The following is a 21,402-nucleotide window of genomic DNA, read 5'->3' as shown; positions in this document are numbered from 1 at the left end:
TTTGCATCAATTGAGTGCTATAGCACCACCATTTGGCCAATCGTGATGGGCTTCGCATAGTAAAGTGACATAAGCATATGTGTGTATTAGAGGCAAAAGAATAATTTTCACAAACCAGCAATTTTCATTGGTTCATAAAAACTTAATTTTTTCACTTAGAAAAAATGTGCTACGATTATTTGTCTGTATAGGTCCAAAGTTCACGTGTAGAAGTTTTCGTGCATTTTGAGCAAAGATTCTGGGAGGAGTTACATTTGAACTGTTTTTCATAGAATTCAAAATGGCGGGTGATCTAAAGGTCAGAGGTCAAAAGTCAGAACACGAAAGTTGTTCGGCATGAGGAGACACATATGTGTATCAAAGTGTCATTGCCAACGGTCAAACGGTTCATGAGATATGCACGTTCAAAGTTTGCAAGTTTGCAAGTTTTGCATCAATTGAGTGCTATAGCGCCACCATTTGGCCAATCGTGATGGGCTTCGCATAGTAAAGTGACATAAGCATATGTGTGTATTAGAGGTAGAAGAATAATTTTCACAAACCAGCAATTTTCATTGGTTCATAAAAACTTCATTTTTTCACTTAGAAAAAATGTGCTACGATTATTTGTCCGTATAGGTCCAAAGTTCACGTGTAGAAGTTTTCGTGCATTTTGAGCAAAGATTCTGGGAGGAGTTACATTTGAACTGTTTTTCATAGAATTCAAAATGGCGGGTGATCTAAAGGTCAGAGGTCAAAAGTCAGAACACGAAAGTTGTTCAGCATGAGGAGACACATATGTGTATCAAAGTGTCATTGCCAACGGTCAAACGGTTCATGAGATATGCACGTTCAAAGTTTGCAAGTTTGCAAGTTTTGCATCAATTGAGTGCTATAGCGCCACCATTTGGCCAATCATGATGGGCTTTGCATAGTCACCGTTTGGCATGGTCTTCTATCATGTTGACAAGTTTTGCGAAAACCGACTGCACGGTTCAGTCAGAACAGCTATTTTTGGCGGAAGGAGAAGGAGAAGAAGTACTGATCATATAATTCAAAATGGCGGGTGATCTAAAGGTCAGAGGTCCAAAGTGAGAACACGAAAGTTGTTCAGCATGAGGAGACGCATATGGGTATCAAAGTGTCATTGCCAACGGTCAAACGGTTCATGAGATATGCACGTTCAAAGTTTGCAAGTTTGCAAGTTTTGCATCAATTGAGTGCTATAGCACCACCATTTGGCCAATCGTGATGGGCTTCGCATAGTAAAGTGACATAAGCATATGTGTGTATTAGAGGCAAAAGAATAATTTTCACAAACCAGCAATTTTCATTGGTTCATAAAAACTTCATTTTTTCACTTAGAAAAAATGTGCTACGATTATTTGTCTGTATAGGTCCAAAGTTCACGTGTAGAAGTTTTCGTGCATTTTGAGCAAAGATTCTGGGAGGAGTTACATTTGAACTGTTTTTCATAGAATTCAAAATGGCGGGTGATCTAAAGGTCAGAGGTCAAAAGTCAGAACACGAAAGTTGTTCATCATGAGGAGACACATATGTGTATCAAAGTGTCATTGCCAACGGTCAAACGGTTCATGAGATATGCACGTTCAAAGTTTGCAAGTTTGCAAGTTTTGCATCAATTGAGTGCTATAGCACCACCATTTGGCCAATCGTGATGGGCTTCGCATAGTAAAGTGACATAAGCATATGTGTGTATTAGAGGCAAAAGAATAATTTTCACAAACCAGCAATTTTCATTGGTTCATAAAAACTTCATTTTTTCACTTAGAAAAAATGTGCTACGATTATTTGTCTGTATAGGTCCAAAGTTCACGTGTAGAAGTTTTCGTGCATTTTGAGCAAAGATTCTGGGAGGAGTTACATTTGAACTGTTTTTCATAGAATTCAAAATGGCGGGTGATCTAAAGGTCAGAGGTCAAAAGTCAGAACACGAAAGTTGTTCATCATGAGGAGACACATATGTGTATCAAAGTGTCATTGCCAACGGTCAAACGGTTCATGAGATATGCACGTTCAAAGTTTGCAAGTTTGCAAGTTTTGCATCAATTGAGTGCTATAGCGCCACCATTTGGCCAATCATGATGGGCTTCGCATAGTCACCGTTTGGCATGGTCCTCTATTATGTTGACAAGTTTTGCGAAAACCGACTGCACGGTTCAGTCAGAACAGCTATTTTTGGCGGAAGGAGAAGGAGAAGAAGTACTGATCATATAATTCAAAATGGCGGGTGATCTAAAGGTCAAAAGTCAGAACACGAAAGTTGTTCAGCATGAGGAGACGCATATGGGTATCAAAGTGTCATTGCCAACGGTCAAACGGTTCATGAGCTATGCACGTTCAAAGTTAGCATTTTCAATTGAGCGCTATAGCGCCACCATTTGGCCAATCGTCTTGGGCTTCGCATATTCACCGTTTGGCATGGCCCTCTACCAGATTACCGCGTTTCGCGAAAACCGACTGCACCATTCAGTCAGAACAGCTATTTTTGGCGGAAGGAGAAGGAGAAGAAGAAAAAATATAGCTGCAAGCAGCGATAAAGCGGGACCAAGATAGAAGAAGAACAATGCGCAATAAGAACAACATGCACAAATGAGACTGACGAGCCGAGTTGTCGGTACCGGGATTTGAACTCACAACCTTGTGGACCGAAGGCGGGAGCTCTACTGACTGACCTACACAGAGACAATCAGTGACTATATTGTAAACAGTAAAACCATTCAGTGATTTGGTAACAAGAAGGTGTGTCCTCATTTTGGGCATGTCTTTATCCATTACTACAGTGTGTTTTCACACACAGTTAAAGTGTGTGTGTGTGTGTGTGTGTGTGTGTGTGTGTGTGTGTGTGTGTGTGTGTGTGCGTGCGTGCATGCATGCGTGGCTGCATGCGTGCGTGTGTGTGTGTGTGTTAGGCAGACCTACATGCTCATAACATGTCCCGGTACGGTACAGTACAGTACGGTACGGTACAGTACGGTACAGTATGGTACAGTATGGTGCAGTACAGTACGGTGCAGTACGCTACGGTACAGTACAGTACAGCACAGTATGGTACAGTACAGTACCATATGGTACAGTACGGTACAGTACAGTACGGTATTACACATTGCACTTATTACACTATTACACTATTACACTACTATTAAACTATTACACTACTATTACACTATTACACCTATTACACTACTATTACACTATTACACTATTACACTAAATACACTTATTACACTATTACAAAATTTGACTCAATACACTATTTCAATATTACACTATTACACTTATTACACTATTACACTACTATTACACTATTACACTACTATTACACGTATTACACTATTACACTACTATTACACTATTACACTAAACACACTTATTACACTATTACAAAATGAGACTTATTACACTATTTCAGTTACTAGTAACTCTATTATTGTGATGCCATGTGCCTGATGGGTAAAATGTAATCTACTTCAATATTTCTATAGTTGAGTCATCACAAATCTTGCAGCACACAATGCATACACTGAGTTGTCTTTACCCGAATTTGAACACACAACCTTGTGGTCCAACGGCGAGAGCTCTACCAACTGAGCTATGCAGACACAGTCAGTTGACTCATTCTAAACAGTAACATCATTCAGTATAAACTTTAGTGTGTGTGTGTGTGTGTGCGTGCGCGCGCAATTTTCATTGGCTCATAAAAACTTCATTTTTTCACTTAGAAAAAATGTGCTACGATTATTTGTCCGTATAGGTCCAAAGTTCACGTGTAGAAGTTTTCGTGCATTTTGAGCAAAGATTCTGGGAGGAGTTACATTTGAACTGTTTTTCATATAATTCAAAATGGCGGGTGATCTAAAGGTCAGAGGTCAAAAGTCAGAACACGAAAGTTGTTCGGCATGAGGAGACACATATGTGTATCAAAGTGTCATTGCCAACGGTCAAACGGTTCATGAGATATGCACTAGAGACTGACATTTTGTCGGGACTCCCGCGGGTCACGGGATTCCCGCGGGATTCCCGCGGGATGGGATTAATATTTGTATTAATCCCGTGATCGTGACGGGACGGGATTGAAAGTCAACAGGAGCGTGCAGGAGCGGGAATGACATCGATGTAGTCATCTTTCTGTGAGCCAACACTACATTACCCATAATCCAGCAGTGCTAGTGCTTCCACAACACAAACACCTCCTCCAATTGCAAACCAGTCGGGCTGGACGTCTTATAAAGTTTTATATGAAGACATCGTAATGCGGCCGTGTATGATTCTGCATCGCGCCGGTGCCGTGATTTAATCGATTATTTATAGCCAGATCATCCTGATGCATTTGTTTCCCCTGGCAGTGGCAACGTTGCAACTTTCAATTGTGATGCTATGTTAGCTACATGCTAACGCTGTTACAGCTCTCTGAACAGCTGTTCTGTTCTGAGCGAATGTTCTACAATACATCGTCTCCTTTCTTTCTCCCAACCGAGTCCCATACACCAGTGGTTCCCAAACATTTTCATGTCAAGGACCCCTAAATCGACATTTATTAGCCCGCAGACCCCCATTTGAAAAGATGCCAGGGGCAGGGACCCCCATAAGAGAAGATTTGTATTACGGTTCTAGCTGTGATTCTCAACCATTTTATTTTCAAGGACCCCCAGTTTGACATGCATTAGTCTATGGACCCCCATTGAATGGCATTTTTATCGCTGGGACCCCCAATTTATATTGTAAAATCTATGTTAATTTAACTCTTGAGTGTACAAATGGAACAACATTTGGTTCCATTTGTACACTCCCATAACATAATTTGTTACAGACCCATAAGGGTCCATTTGGTTCCAAACTATTAATTAGCTGGGGACCCCCTGGAGCTCTCTCAAGGACCCCTGGGGACCACTGCCATACACATAGACTTGTACACTGAATAATTAATCATATAGAGTTAAATTGACACTGAGGTTTTTTTTTTAATCTTAATTGACAAAGCACTTGTTAACTGTTAAGCTTTAAGTTCTGTTCAGGGAAAAACCGTATAGGACTTAAATTAAGTGCCATAACTGTATTTGGTAGTCAAAGTTAAATCCAACATTGCCCACTTTATTTATTTTAATTAGATAGATAGGCCTATAGATAGATAGATGGATAGATGGATCGATCAATCAATTGCCTTTCCTAATGACTAACATAAAAAAAAAAAAAAAAAAACAGGAGCGGGATGGGAGCGGGAGTCATTTCGAGTGGGAGCGGGATGGGATCAGGAGTCATTCTACAGGAGTGGGACAGGACAGGATTTTTTTTTAAACTCTGGCCCAGGATTGGGACAGGACAGGATTTTTTCTGTGGGAGTGGGACAGGACAGGAGTGAAAATCCACTCCCGTGTCAGTCTCTAATATGCACGTTCAAAGTTAGCATTTTCAATTGAGCGCTATAGCGCCACCATTTGGCCAATCGTCTTGGGCGTCGCATATTCACCGTTATATTCACTGCGTGACTTCTTGGTCCCTAATAAACACAAAAACAATAAGTGACCAAAGTCACTACGTGACTTCTTGGTCCCTTAATAAACACAAAAACAAATATAGCTGCAAGCAGCGATAAAGCGGGACCAAGATAGAAGAAGAACAATGCGCAATTAGAACAACATGCACAAATGAGACTGACGAGCTGAGTTGCCGGTGCCGGGATTTGAACTCACAACCTTGTGGACCGAAGGCAGGAGCTCTACTGACTGAGCTACACAGAGACAATCAGTGACTACATTGTAAACTGTAAAACCATTCAGTGATTTGGTAACAAGAATGTGTGTCCTCATTTTGGGCATGTCTTTCCATTACTACAGTGTGTTTTCACGCACAGTTAAAGTGTGTGTGTGTGTGTGTGTGTGTGTGTGTGTGTGTGTGTGTGTGTGTGTGTGTGTGTGTGTGTGTGTGTGTGCGCGTGCGTGGCATGCGTGTGGCATGCGTGGCATGCGTGTGGCATGCGTGGCTGCATGCGTGTGTGTGTGCGCGCGTGCGTGCGTGGCATGCGTGGCTGCGTGTGTGTGTGTGTGTGTGTGTGTGTGTGTGTGTGTGTGTGTGTGTGTGTGTGTGCGTGGCATGCGTGTGGCATGCGTGGCTGCATGCGTGTGTGTGTGTGCGCGTGCGTGCGTGGCTGCATGTGTGTGTGTGTGTGTGTGTGTGTGTGTGTGTGTGTGTGTGTGCGTGCGCGCGTGCGTGCGTGCGTGCGTGCGTGCGTGCGTGCGTGCGTGCGTGCGTGCGTGCGTGCGTGCGTGGCTGCATGTGTGTGTGCGTGGCTGCATGCGTGTGTGTGTTAGGCAGACAATCGTTCATAACCATGGATTTGGATTGAAGATCATCTCTTTAGTTTTTGTGGTGTTTAACATAAGGTGGCTATTATCACACCAGTCTTTAAAGTTATTGATCTCACTGATATAGCCCACAGGGCGTTCAACAATATGTACAAATACGACTGACAAGCTGAGTTGTCAGTAGCTGGATTTGAACACACAACCTTGCGGTCCAAGGGCAAGAGCTCAACTGACTGAGCTACACGGAGACAATCAGTTACTCCATTGTTAACAGGAAAATCATTCAGTGTTAGTTCAGCATAAGTACTCAAACTTTAGTGTGTGTGTGTGTGTGTGTGTGTGCGTGTGCGCGCAATTTTCATTGGCTCATAAAAACTTCATTTTTTCACTTAACAAAAATGTGCTACGATTATTTGTCCATATAGGTCCGAAGTTCACGTGTAGAAGTTTTCGTGCATTTTGAGCAAAGATTCTGGGAGGAGTTACATTTGAACTGTTTTTCATATAATTCAAAATGGCGGGTGATCTAAAGGTCAGAGGTCAAAAGTCAGAACACGAAAGTTGTTCGGCATGAGGAGACACATATGTGTATCAAAGTGTCATTGCCAACGGTCAAACGGTTCATGAGATATGCACATTCAAAGTTTGCAAGTTTTGCATCAATTGAGTGCTATAGCGCCACCATTTGGCCAATCGTGATGGGCTTCGCATAGTCACCGTTTGGCATGGTCATCTATCATGTTGACAAGTTTTGCGAAAACCGACTGCATGGTTCAGTCAGAACTAGGGTTTAATGCCGGGATCCCGGGATTTCGGGTCTCCCGGGCATAGGTCACGCAATTTCCCGCCCGGAAATTTCTTCGGGACCCGTCGTCCCGGAGTTTTTTTTTTTCTTGTAGGGAAATTACACTAAAGGGGTTTTCACACAGTGCGCGTTCTTTCCCCTTATCTATGAGTGATCAAATGTCCAATCTGAACCCTCCCATCATTTTCAAACATGTTTGATGATATTTATATGGAATTATGGATTACACTCGAGGGCTGCAATGGGAACTGGAGCCAGCGGGACCCAACGTAAATGTTGGCGGCGCGGGCGGTATTTAAATAGCCTACCTGCGGACGGGCAGGCACGGCCGGTCAAGATGAAATCAGTGGGACCCCGCAAATCCTGCATCCTCCCGCAATTAATCAGATAGGGCCTACCGAGTTTATATACACTTTAGCAAAATATGAATGTCTGACAGTCAGACATCTTCAGGCACGCTCCCAAAGCTGCTGCACCTGTCAATCATTAGCCTAATCAGTCACTCTGTGAGAATTGTGTGTTTTACGGACGGAGCGAGGAGTTTCGTTTCTCTGTGATGGACATTGTCACTTTTTGCTTTTGCCTGCATGTGTGCAGCAATAACGTGAAACGGAACACAAACAAAGATGAGTAGGCTACACTTTGTTTTATAATAACCACCAGCACGCAGCGTCTCTCTCTCTCTCTCTCTCTCTCTCTCTCTCTCTCTCTCTCCCTCTCCCTCTCCCTCTCCCTCTCTCTCTCTCTCTCTCTCTCTCTCGCTCTCTCTCTCTAATAATCAGTGTGCTGTGCACTGGACGTGCTGGCTAATTTAACACCCAATCGGACTTTTCATAAAGTACAAAGCGGGATGATCACATTCTCTGCAGCGGAGAAGGGGTCCGGGGACCCACTGCATGCTCAAAGGGTGAAAGACCATAGCTAAGGTATCTATGTGAAAGACGTGAGGTCGTTTATTTTTTTCCCCGTGCTTAGTCACATTAGTGCAAACTCCTGTGTCCCTTTTTCTGAATAGCGTAGTAGGCCTAATACATTATTAATATTTTAATGTAATACTTTTATTGTAGGCTATATGTTCATATTTCGTTCAAATAAAACGTTTTAAACCAAAAAATATCACTATTCTATTGAACATATGAAGTATCTATACATATAAATGCATTTTGGTGGGCACTTTCTTTCTTTTTTTTCTGACGGGAATTCCCGCGGGAGCCCGGGAAAAGGTCCGCAAATTCCCGGGAATTAAAATGAGCCAAATCCGGGAAAATATTAAACCCTAGTCAGAACAGCTATTTTTGGCGGAAGGAGAAGGAGAAGAAGTACTGATCATATAATTCAAAATGGTGGGTGATCTAAAGGTCAGAGGTCAAAAGTCAGAACACGAAAGTTGTTCAGCATGGGGATACGCATATGGGTATCAAAGTGTCATTGCCAACGGTCAAACGGTTCATGAGCTATGCACGTTCAAAGTTAGCATTTTCAATTGAGCGCTATAGCGCCACCATTTGGCCAATCGTCTTGAGCTTCGCATATTCACCGTTTGGCATGGCCCTCTACCAGATTACCGCGTTTCGCGAAAACCGACTGCACCATTCAGTCAGAACAGCTATTTTTGGCGGAAGAAGAAGAAGGAGAAGGAGAAGGAGAAGAAAAATAAACACAAAAACAATAAGTGACCAAAGTCACTGCGTGACTTCTTGGTCCCTAATAAGTGACCAAAGTCACTGCGTGACTTCTTGGTCCCTAAAAACATTGCCTAATTTGCCAGATTTGTGCATGTGAGGCGCTCTGCCATTTTTGGTGAAGAGATCACACCCAGTGTGAAGTGAGCGATGACTTTGATGAGTTAATTTCATTAAAGTACAGGAACAATATTAACAGTATCACTGCCACCTGGTGGACGAAAGTGCCAGCGGTTGACTGCCGACCCGAATCTACTTGGTTTTAGTGTGACGCACGTCCGCTTTGCCGGTCCATTTTAGATGCTAAATATGTAGCGTCAATGCTAGCGAGCTAGAATGAGGCCATCCTTGCTCTAGTCTAGAAAACGCCAATGTTCTAATCGGGATCACCGGACCATCAGAAAAGACGGGTGCAAACAACAAACCTAGTAGAGCCCTGGCAGCAAAGAGGAGAGAACAATCCTCTTGTTTTCAGTTGAAATATCAACAGTATTTCTCTGAAGGAATACGAGCATCAGAGGATGAGGCGAGTCATGATCTGTTTTGGACGACGGTGCCCTTGCATCGTCTCAGGGTCCTGAGCAAACCACAGAGGCCAATGTGTGGGAGTTTATCGAGTGGCAAAAGCTCTCTGAAGCACAATCACCTAATTCAATTGCAAGCGGTTCCCTTGTCTGACCTCCTTAAATCTCTAGCATCATTGGAAAGATGGACACAGAAGACTTCACCAAAACTATCCCATCTGTGGAAAGGCCATCCATGGGTCAGAGAGGACAGCAAGGGCAGCCGCTTTCTTCTCGGAAAAAGACATTAACTACTTTCACACAACGGCTGCAGCAACAGAACTTGAAAGGAAGAGAGGCGCTCAAAGCAGCTGTTTCTAGGATTAAGCCATCAAAGTAAAGTAAGTTAAACATTGAATGCTGTAATTGAATACAAGTATTCAAGGCTATAGCGTTGGAGTGCCTTTGTTCATCTGCTGGTAGGTCTGTGTGTTTGTCTGTATGTTTGGTTCATCATTCAAGTCCATGTCCACAGCCTGGCCTGGTGTGGTTCAATTCCTCAGAAGAATCATCCATGTTCAATAAATGTATATGAATTACACATTTTCCAGGGTTGATGAATTATGTGTACGTTTGATATCATATCATCTGTCGGGTGGAAACCCCATGTCCACATCTGTTACTTTTCACGATTCAAGTTCAAAAACAGCAAAAGTAGCAGATCTACAAGCTCAAATGCTGCTTCGCCCAGCGTTTCGAACGGCACCTTTTGTATGACGTTGTAGTATGATCGAGTGTAGGGCATTCATTTACGAAAACAGAAGTTTGAATAATTATGGGGATAAGAGGTTTCTGCCTGACAGCAACGATAAGCTGCTTACTTGCACTTCTCCCTGTGGATATTGTCTGTGTATGAGTTCTTCAGTGTGTGGGTGGAGGAGGTGGTCCCAGGTCCCTAGCATTGAGTGTGTGGTTGGAGGAGGTGGTTCCAGGTCCCTATAGCATTGAGTGTGTGGTTGGGGGTGGTTCCAGGTCCCTAGCATTGAGTGTGTGGTTGGGGGTGGTTCCAGGTCCCTATAGCATTGAGTGTGTGGTTGGGGGTGGTTCCAGGTCCCTAGCATTGAGTGTGTGGGTGGGGGTGGTTCCAGGTCCCTAGCATTGAGTGTGTGGTTGGAGGAGGTGGTTCCAGGTCCCTATAGCATTGAGTGTGTGGTTGGAGGAGGTGGTTCCAGGTCCCTAGCATTGAGTGTGTGGGTGGAGGGGGTGGTCCCAGGTCCCTAGCATTGAGTGTGTGGTTGGAGGAGGTGGTTCCAGGTCCCTAGCATTGAGTGTGTGGTTGGAGGAGGTGGTCCCAGGTCCCTAGCATTGAGTGTGTGGTTGGAGGAGGTGGTTCCAGGTCCCTATAGCATTGAGTGTGTGGGTGGGGGGTGGTTACAGGTCCCTAGCATTGAGTGTGTGGGTGGGGGTGGTTCCAGGTCCCTAGCATTTAGTGTGTGGGTGGTTTGAGGTCCCTATCATTGAGTGTATGGGTGGGGGTGGTTCCAGGTCCCTAGCATTTAGTGTATGGGTGGGGCGGGTGGTTCCAGGTCCCTAACATTGAGTGTGTGGGTGGTGGTTCCAGTTCCCTAGCATTGAGTGTGTGGGTGGGGAGGTGGTTCCAGGTCCCTAGCATTGAGTGTATGGGTGGTTTGAGGTCCCTAGCATTGGCCCTTTCTCATCATCATCATCATTTTTCGACCGCGGCCGAGATCATGGATTTCAAAATGCCATGCCAGACTTCCCGGTCCTTCATTGCCATCCCCAGTTCCTGCTTAATGATGCATGTGTCCCTAGCGATGACATCAGGGAACGACCTCTGGACTGCTATGAGGAGGAAAGCAGGATTCCAGAGAAAAAGGGAAGATGATCAGCTCTGTAGCAGTGGCCAGCAAACTGTGTTCTTCTGGATCGTACTACTGAACAAACACAAGGTTGCCGTATATTAGAGAAGTTGATGGGTGGCTCTTCCAAGAGAGATGTTGCGCTCTCATTAGAAGTCGGCTGTTACAAAGTGTCATCTAGTCATTTCTCTAATTTCTTTGAAAGTGTCCATGTCTCTGAGCCATAGAGTAGAATCGGCTCAACGGTCATCCTAAATATTCTTTACTTTTTGAACCTCTTAGTAAGCTGGGATGATCTTATGCATATCATTGCAGGCTGATCAGGCCATACCCTTCCTACTTTTTACTAGCTCTCTGAGAAGAGGAGGCGGAGGATGGAAGAGGTGAGGAGGCTAAGCATGAGACGTTCCGTCACGGTGACCCACCCGGCCAGCCGTGAGACGGCTAGGCAGAACTGACAGGTCTCCGTATCCCCCAGGGCACACTTTGTATTTGGCTTCCTCCCTGCGCACACACACGGCACTATATGGTATCTGTCCCTCTGCATTCAGTCAGACAAATACCACAGGGTGGGCGAAAGAGCTGTTCAAGAGACCAAAGTTATTTCGGTGCGAAGTGTCAGGTAAGGTTAGATCAATAAAACAAAACACATACGATGTGGGACATCAGAACATTCACAAATTATGAGGGTGCATGTAACAGTCAGTAAGAGTCAAATGTGATTTTACTGTCTAACCACTTAAGCTAGATCTTATAATTTGACATGCTCAAACTAGGGACACCAGATTGAAAGTGGTTAAGTGCCCTTAGTAGAAGAACTTGGCAATGTCTGTTACATTCTGCCATTCATGTGTGGATGAATGTGAACGGCGTGTTGTAGTACTCCAGTCCGGTCTAGAGTCCACATTTTCATATTCTCAGTCTTGTCTCGGTCTCACACATCATTTTATTTGGTCTTGACTCGGCCTCGCACCAAGGGACTCTGTACTCTTCCCCCACCTAGTCCACTCGAGGCTCACGAGTCACTACTATGCAATGAAATAAATGTATTATACAGTTGGAGGCCATCGATATTGTCCTTTTCTTTTTGCTGAGGTTTGCGTGATCTGCGCAAAAGGACAGTTAACCCATTTTGGGCGGGAACCCCTTTTGTTATAATTTAGCTATTGAAAAATAGCAGATCTACGAGCTTGTAGGTCTGCTATTTTTGAAAAATCGTGAAAATATTTATTTCAGAAAACTGGAGGATTTAGAAGGATTTATTTTAAATTTTGAGGTCAGGCCTAAATGGGTCAAATGATAAGGGACAATATCGGTGGCACCCAACTGTACCCATATTATGAGGAGCCCATTCACATTAACATTATAAGAGAGCTGTCTGGCACTTATAGACAGCCATCTTGTTAAGTAACGGATGTAGCTGACGTGCCTGCCTGCTCGCAGTGTTTTCTGTACCCATCAAATGACAAAAAAGAAAGAAAATCTGGTCTCGTTCTCGACTCAGTCTCGACTCAGGCTCGACCCCCTCCGACACTCGGTCTTGACTCGGACTCTCCCCCCTCAGACTTGGTCTTGATGGACTCGACTACAACAACTGGCAGTAGAGGCAACCATGCAAGGCACCAACTTGTGAACAGTTCACAGGTTCACTGTCTTGCACAAGGACACTTGGCCCATTATACGGGAACCTTCCAGTTCCCAGATGGCCGCTCTACATGGCAATCGTGGCATCCCCCTACACCCAAAAATGCCTCATTCCGTGACTCTCTGGCATGTCTGAAGATCCACCTGCATGAGTCCTAAAGCTATTTGACACTCTGTGTCGCACCCCTGGCTTGAACTGCGTTTCCGAGCTAAAGCTGCTTAGCTTCTGTCACCGGAGCGGCGTAGCCTTTTATTCACTTCTCAGGCAGCCCTCTCCCATCTCCCACTGGATGCGCTTTGCCTCTAAACACAAACAGTACGCTAGTGTTGCCAGCCCCTCAAATGGGATCAAACCCAACGCAGTTAAAAGGCATAGGCTAATCTAATTTTCTCTGTGGTTCCACCGAGAAACCTAGAGCTGAGCCTCGGAGCTGACACTCCACTTGTGACACAGGGTGATAACACAGTACAGGAGAGGAGTCAATGGATAGATCCTCATTAGCCCAGTCAATTCAAGGCTGATCTGAAAACAGGCTAATATGAGGGTAAGCGTGTGTGTGTGTGTGTGTGTGTGTGTGTGTGTGTGTGTGTGTGTGTGTGTGTGTGCGTGCGTGCGTGCGTGCGTGCGTGCGTGCGTGCGTGCGTGCGTGCGTGCACGTTTGTTTACACACAGATTTGGGACAGAGAAAACATAATATTTCATGAATAGACACAGGTTGTTGCATGAAGAAGACAACATGGAATGCAGACTCTTCGTTCACTAGCAACGGTTGTTTTACGAACAGAGTGGATGCATTTGTGTTTCTGCACTGTTCAAAAGGACACAGAAGAAAACATTGTTCTAATAACAATATATTTGTTTTACATGAAATGATAATATTTGTTGCAGAGAAAGATCAGTTGAAGTACTGTAGGCTAAGAAGCAAGTTCTGTGTTCATTAGTTTTTTAGACTTGCTGATTTTCAGATTCAACTTTGTTAGTGAGTTTGTGGCAATTTTGTAAGAATACAAAGTTTCTAAAAATCTGCTGAGCAAAGAGCACTTTAATTTAAAGACAACATTATTTAAAATTCTGGCCTAATTAAGTGCTGTTTTGTTGTGGTTACACTGCTGTGAGACTTTTTTTAAGTGAGACTTTTCTAAGCAAAACTTCAAACATAGCCTGTTTTTAGTTGTGTTTATAACAACGGTCTCATTACTGATCTGGTTCATTATTTTTTAAATGCAGGGTTTGTGCAGATGTTTTTTGGGAGGTGGGTGAATAGCAAACAGTGTGGTTGACGTTAGAGCTGACCTGCACAGCACTAAATCCAAACTAAAGCAGCAAACAGTGTGGTTGATGTTAGAGCTGACCAGCACAGCACTAAATCCAAACTAAAGCAGCAAACAGTGTCAACCTCCACTCTATGGATATGTCAAAAAAAGACTTGTTTTTGTTCTCCATCACAGAACAAACAACAACACAGGAAGGTTATTTACATAATACTGGCTTCTGAATGCAGGGCAAGAGACCCCTCAGACAGTTAACAAACTTAACATTCACCAAATATATGCACTACAGCCATTTGTGGGTGTAAAATAAATGAGTTTGCTTCTAATTAGTCACACTTAAGTGCTATTATGAATGATCCCTGCTGGGTTTAGCTTGACATCATGTACTGTACCACAGCATGTTTCTTCTGAGTGATGTGTTTAATGCATGATTACAGCACTCACTACATCGCTCACAATGTCATGTGATGCATTGTGAGCTTTAGTTGTGTATTTATTATATATTTTTTTACAATTTGGGTTTATTGGGCCTGGTTTATTGGAGTTTTCTGAATGTAAAAATTGTCACCTGGGACACTACTTTGGAAGTGGTTAAAAGAAAATAGAAACACTAGTCTCTCACAGAGGTTTGACAAAGTGATCTAAGTGCATTTTCTATGGGCACAGGGGAGGAACACATATAGCATTAAGAACTGCCATTAAGAACTGCCATTATACAGCAGATGAAATAAAAAACTGTGATCATTTGGCGTGCTTCTGAGAATGTTGACGTCATCGATGTTTCCAAACTCATTAATGGCGTTCGGGGTAGTTGATGCAAAAATGGCTTATATTTTACAAGCAAACAACTGCTGACTGCTGCTTGATGCCTGCACCTCTGGGAGAACCGTTTACTGAAGAAATAAGAGCATTATAAAAAACAGACACCCCAGCACTTCAGAATGGCATGCCGATAGCACATTGTTATTACCATTATCAATATTTGTATTACTGCTGTTCTATTGTTTAGATCCAAGACTTAAATCTGACTTATTCCTACTTGGAATATACGAACGGTGGAACCCTCACGCGGGCGCCAGGATTTCTACTCTTGCGCTAAACAGAGAGCCCATTTGGGAAGGCGATATATTTCCCTTTGAGCTTTATGCAGTACCTCTTGTCAAGAGGTACTACATAAAGGTCCTATACCCAGGATCTAAATGACCACCTCCACCCAATGCAGAAGTTATTGTATTAACATAGCCTACGCTAAGTTTGATAACATGCTAGTGTCCATATTCTGGGCATGTCATAATAAGCGAACATTCAGGAAATCATCATATATACAGTTAATATGTGCGTGTGTGTTTGTGTGTGTGTTAGGTGGTTGCGCGCAGGTGGTGAAAAACAACCATGCTGTTTTCGTGCTCATACCCAGCCAGCCAGGCAGGCACCCACCCAGCCAGCTATACCCAGCCAGCCACCCACACATAACTCCGTAAGGGAGTGGTTGCACCACTCAAAAAGGAAGGGGCCAAATACACAGACCCCTGGCGGCCTGTACTGGGGTCTGGAGTTTAAGTGGTTAAAATTGTATTCACTGAAAAGGTTATGGATTGAAACGTTAATGCCCTAGACAAGCCAAGACAACATCATCATGTTAATTGATAGATTTCATCCACATGCTCATCAAACAGATAGCATCAACCTGGCACAGATCTTAAAGCTGCTCTGCTATCAGATAGTGTCTGATGTACCGACGGTAAGAGACGGCCCTCTTCATCGGGAGATTTCTAATGGACAACAGAGATTCATCAGCCATTCATGCTTCTGCTTTGAGACACGATGAGAAGAGATCATTTTGCCAAGAAGATAATTTTTCCCAAGAAAAGTGGCATCTGTTGGTGAAGATATTTTTGCAGTATTGGGCAGATTACTGGCAGATTAAAGCCTGGTTCAAATCAAAGATTGAGGGTATGTGCATAATCGAGTGGCAAAGTGAGTGAGTTATGACTTCATTGCTGCCAGTCGCTCTCTACGGGGAGGTTTGTTTTCAACCACCATCTATATGGCTGGAGTAATTCATTAATGGATTGATTCAGTGATTCAGTTTTCCCTGAGCGCTGGAACTTGATCAATACAAATAAAACCCTATCCCTGCCACAAAAACAGAGCGAGAAACAATAAACTACCACTGTACAGTAGCTCTGCTGCATTAAAGACAGAGACCTGCACAAGGCAAATCCCTGGGTCTATAACATTATTACATTCTAAAACATACGCCCAACCGTCTCATTTTTCATTATTATTAGCTTTTGTTTTGTTATCATAAAAATAAAAAAATAAAAAACAACAAGATGGAAGAGACAGCGTTTCCTCAAAGGCTCAGCCGGTTGTATTCCCTCAGGGGCGAGAATGATCGCTGGAAAGTCTCTGACCCCAGGCTAACACATTTTCAATCTCAGCAGTCAAGTCTGACAGAACTCCCCAGAATATATATTAAAAGGACAAACACAGGGTTAGAGAGTGAAAGACCACAGGACTGAGACACTAAGTGCAAAACCAATTGTACGACAGACAGACAGACAGACAGACAGACAGACAGACAGACAGACAGGTGTGTCCCTCCAGGTGTGCAGATCTTTCTTCCTCTGGCTCATAATTACTCTGTGAAATATTTAAGTGCATTCCTCTCTGATGAGAACATTAACAAACCTTTTTTTTTTTGGTCGGAAGACTAATTGTCTCTGTATGATTAGGAGTTGAAGGTTAATGTGGCCTCTCCCAGATGGAAGACGTAGCAAGGTGGGAGTGAGCGAGATCAGACCAGACAATGTTCATGGGGGGGGGGGGGGGGGGGGGGGGGGGGTGCAGAGCCAGGTGGTGGGGTTGCGAAGGCACAGAGAAGCTATAAGCAGTAAAGTCTGCAGATCAAGAGGAGGGGAGGCCTAAGCCTCATTACACATGTAAATGTAGCTTCCAGCATGGAGGGCCCCACTTTAATGCCTTGCTTTTTTAATTATTCCTCTGCTCTGCAAATGTTAATTGGGTCCAACTGAGCCTCGGGCCTGTTGACTATAAGTACAGAGAGTAAAATACTGTTTCTAAAGGTGATTGGTGGGAGGACGCAGGAGGTATACGGCTACTAAACAATTAAACTACACATGGACTGTTCTTCAGACTGATTAGACAGATTGTTTTTGTGTTGTTTAGTGACCTTTTTTAACTTAAGTGACCCTTGAATTCAATTTGATTATGCATTACGCACCATTTAATACGATTATTATCACTGGGACCCCCCAATCTACAGTGTTATTTAAACTCTGAGAGAGTTTAAATGGTTACAATATCATCACGGTCCATTTGGTTCCTAACTATCAACCATTTAGCTGGGAACCCCCAATCTGCAGGGAACCACTTTCTGGCATCCCGTTGTGGAAAAAGTACTCACATGTTTATCTATCAATACTGTAATATATTATAAATAGTAAAAGTAAAAGTCCGGAATGTAAAATGTAGTAAAAGTACAAATGAACCTAAAAGTACCATGTACCCGTTTCATGTTTTCAAATGTATACAAATTCATTGTGAGCTTGTAGATTGGGTATTTTCAAATGGCCAAAATGTATATAGGGCTGAAGTGGCTAATGTATGTTTTGTAATAATTATAATAATAATAATAATAATCAAAATATATTTTATTTTATTTATTTAACCTTTATTTAACCAGTAAAAACCACATTGAGTCTCTTTTACAAGTGTGATCTATAAAGTAACTAGTAACTAAAGTTTTCAAATAAATGTAATGGAGTAAAAGTACAATATTTGGATCTGAGATGTACAGTAGTGGAGTAGATGTAAAAGTATTGGAAATTGGAAATACTCCAGTAAAGTAGCATAAAAGATACCTCAAAATTGTACTTAGGCTAACTGCAGTACTTAACCGCCTGCCCGCCGCAAACGAGGAACAAGAGGGTGTAAATTAGTACCCTAGTCCGCCAAACCCGAGATTCTCGGGTTTGTATTGTTTAATCAATTTTTTGATCGGATCGTAATGCTAGCTGATGTTGCTACCCGCATCAACACAGTGGGACACTGTGGCCGCGGCCATTTTGAACATGCGCGCGCATCCACTTCCAGTCTAAGCCAACCATTCACAGCTCTGTATCTCAGAAACGACATTGAGGGGCCGTTTCTGGTGAATACAAGGGTTTTCAACGGGCTGTAGCAGGCGGGCTGACACTCACGGTCGCCTTTTTCCACCACCGACCGACACAACAACATCCGGGCATGAGACCACACATAGCAGTTTGTCATTGTAACATGACATTACGGATATACGGATACGGAGTGTTACGCGTGATAAAACCTTGGCAATACGCTAGCGAGGGATTAATTAATGCTGGCGGTTAAAGTATTAAGTAAATGTACTTAGTTATTTTACATCACTGCTGGCACCAGTACACTTTGTCAAATTGTGCCTTCCTGCGCCCAACGGCAGAGTTTCTAAATTGCCTCTGGAACAAAGTGTCAGATAGATCATGCTGTCCAATTGAAAAAAGAGCCAAACCAGCAGCATGCCATAATGAAACAGTTCAGACAAGCGAGGCGAGGCATGGTGATTGGCTGTCGTAGTAGGAAGAAAACAAAAGAAGAAGAAGGAATATAAATGACAAGATGATTGCTCTCCAAACACCAGTACCTGGCAAGACCCTGGTGGAAGTACAGCGTCTGAAATGATTTATCAGAGGTGGATACATACCATAGACACGTTATCTTCACCAGAAACAATGATTTATCAGAGGTGGATACATACCATAGACACGTTATCTTCACCAGAAACAGAATGATTTATCAGAGGTGGATACATACCATAGACACGTTATCTTCACCAGAAACAATGATTTATCAGAGGTAGATACATACCATAGACACGTTATCTTCACCAGAAACAATGATTTATCAGAGGTGGATACATACCATAGACACGTTATCTTCACCAGAAACAGCATTTCCTATTTCTGCACAAACCGTGTATTTCCATATTTCAATGTTTTATGTTTGAGATTTGATGATCAAGATTTGATGATCTAGAACTGCTATTTTTATTTTATTCGTTTTGCGGTGCCTAACCACTCCAATGAACAGGTATGTGTGTCCGTGTGTAAGTATGTATGTCTCTGTATGTCGGCTTGAATACGGCAATACCGTTCGGTGACCTAAAGTGGCACTGTTGAGCTGCCTAGTAATTGGGGCGAGTCGGACCAACGCGCCATCGGAATAATGTCGCTAACCTGAGTTAATGTGACAAAACAAAGTATATCAAACATGCCTAAAAATATAGTGCCTACCGCCTACCTCACTTTGACTATGTTCTTTTATATTTTACTGTAGTTTTACTATTGCTGCTACAAGGCTGTGCTGGGGAATCCAAATCAAACTATTTTATTCACTTCTTGAATCTTTGACATACAGGAACCAAAGGCACCAAGGCTAGGACAAAGTGCTCACAAAGCGCTCGTGATTCTGTTTCCGGACCATTTTGAAAAGCCTACCTGACCAGGCTTGGCGTCTTCACAGATGGAAGCTTCATATGGCGTTGCCAGTTCTGGAGGATTGTCATTCACATCCAGGATACGGATACTGACCACTGAGTGGGACATCATGGTCTGGTTATCTAGAGAAGACAATGAGACATCATGGTCTGGTTATCTACAGAAGACAATGAGACATCATGGTCTGGTTATCTAGAGAAGACAATGAGACATCATGGTCTGGTTATCTAGAGAAGACAATGAGACATCATGGTCTGGTTATCTACAGAAGACAATGAGACATCATGGTCTGGTTATCTAGAGAAGACAATGAGACATCATGGTCTGGTTATCTACAGAAGACAATGAGACATCATGGTCTGGTTATCTACAGAAGACAATGAGACATCATGGTCTGGTTATCTAGAGAAGACAATGAGACATCATGGTCTGGTTATCTACAGAAGACAATGAGACATCATGGTCTGGTTATCTAGAGAAGACAATGAGACATCATGGTCTGGTTATCTAGAGAAGACAATGAGACATCATGGTCTGGTTATCTAGAGAAGACAATGAGACATCATGGTCTGGTTATCTACAGAAGACAATGAGACATCATGGTCTGGTTATCTAGAGAAGACAATGAGACATCATGGTCTGGTTATCTACAGAAGACAATGAGACATCATGGTCTGGTTATCTACAGAAGACAATGAGACATCATGGTCTGGTTATCTACAGAAGACAATGAGACATCATGGTCTGGTTATCTACAGAAGACAATGAGACATCATGGTCTGGTTATCTAGAGAAGACAATGAGACATCATGGTCTGGTTATCTAGAGAAGACAATGAGACATCATGGTCTGGTTATCTACAGAAGACAATGAGACATCATGGTCTGGTTATCCACAGAAGACAATGAGACATCATTGTCTGGTTATCTAGAGAAGACAATGAGACATCATGGTCTGGTTATCTAGAGAAGACAATGAGACATCATGGTCTGGTTATCTACAGAAGACAATGAGACATCATGGTCTGGTTATCTAGAGAAGACAATTTTGAGGTTTTTGTACTTTACTTGATTATTTCCAATTTCCAATACTTTTACTTCTACTCCACTACATCTCAGATCCAAATATTGTACTTTTACTATTTATTTGTATTTTTTTGTATTTATTTATTCAGCACAATATAAAAAACAACACAGTGAACAGTGTTGAAGAGGAGTAAAGTGCTAGGCTGAGGCAAAAAAGCCCAAGGGGCTTATACGAGGCCTCTACCTATGTAAATAAAAAATGAAACATTGTATAAGAGATATAGAACATCCAGAAGACATAATTGCAGTATATAAAACAAGAACAAAACAAAACAAAAAAACAACAAGAACATGATTAGAATTATTGGTTATCGACATGATTAGAGAAAAGAAGAGATGATACAAAGAAATATAATTAAGTAATCTGGTCAATTAAGTGGGTCCTAAACTTATGTTTGAAATTATTCAATGAAGTAGAATTTGATGAGATTGCTGTATAGGTGTTCCATAGCTGGGCCCCCCTGTATCTGATGGAGAACTGACACAGACCAGTTCGGAACTTTGGGAGATGTAAATGATTTGCCTGTCTCGTATTGAAATGGTGCACATCACTGTTGAACTGAAAAAAGTTTTTACATGGCAAAGAAAATGAAACTGGCTGGAACAATACTTTGAAAATAAAGTTGCAGGTTTGGTATGTATTTAAATTAAAAATTGGTAAAATATTGAGTTGTTTGAAAAGAGGGGCAGAATGA

At 42.7% G+C, this 21,402-nt stretch overlaps 1 protein-coding gene across 3 annotated transcripts in view; it reads right to left on the bottom strand.

Moving 5' to 3' along the window:
• LOC306929392 (cadherin-22-like) overlaps positions 1–21,402 on the bottom strand; it is a 125,971-nt gene that overhangs the window by 35,615 nt on the left and 68,954 nt on the right. For all 3 annotated transcript variants that reach the window (XM_079509910.1, XM_079509909.1, XM_079509911.1), the window contains exon 8: positions 19,623–19,744. In XM_079509910.1, coding sequence (XP_079366036.1) covers positions 19,623–19,744 — 122 coding nt within the window. The remainder of the gene's footprint in view (positions 1–19,622; positions 19,745–21,402) is intronic.

The sequence above is a fragment of the Electrona antarctica genome (assembly GCF_951216825.1).
Source record: "Electrona antarctica genome assembly, chromosome: 9".
Classification (NCBI taxonomy): domain Eukaryota; kingdom Metazoa; phylum Chordata; class Actinopteri; order Myctophiformes; family Myctophidae; genus Electrona; species Electrona antarctica.
This window is presented reverse-complemented; position numbering and strand designations above follow the sequence as displayed.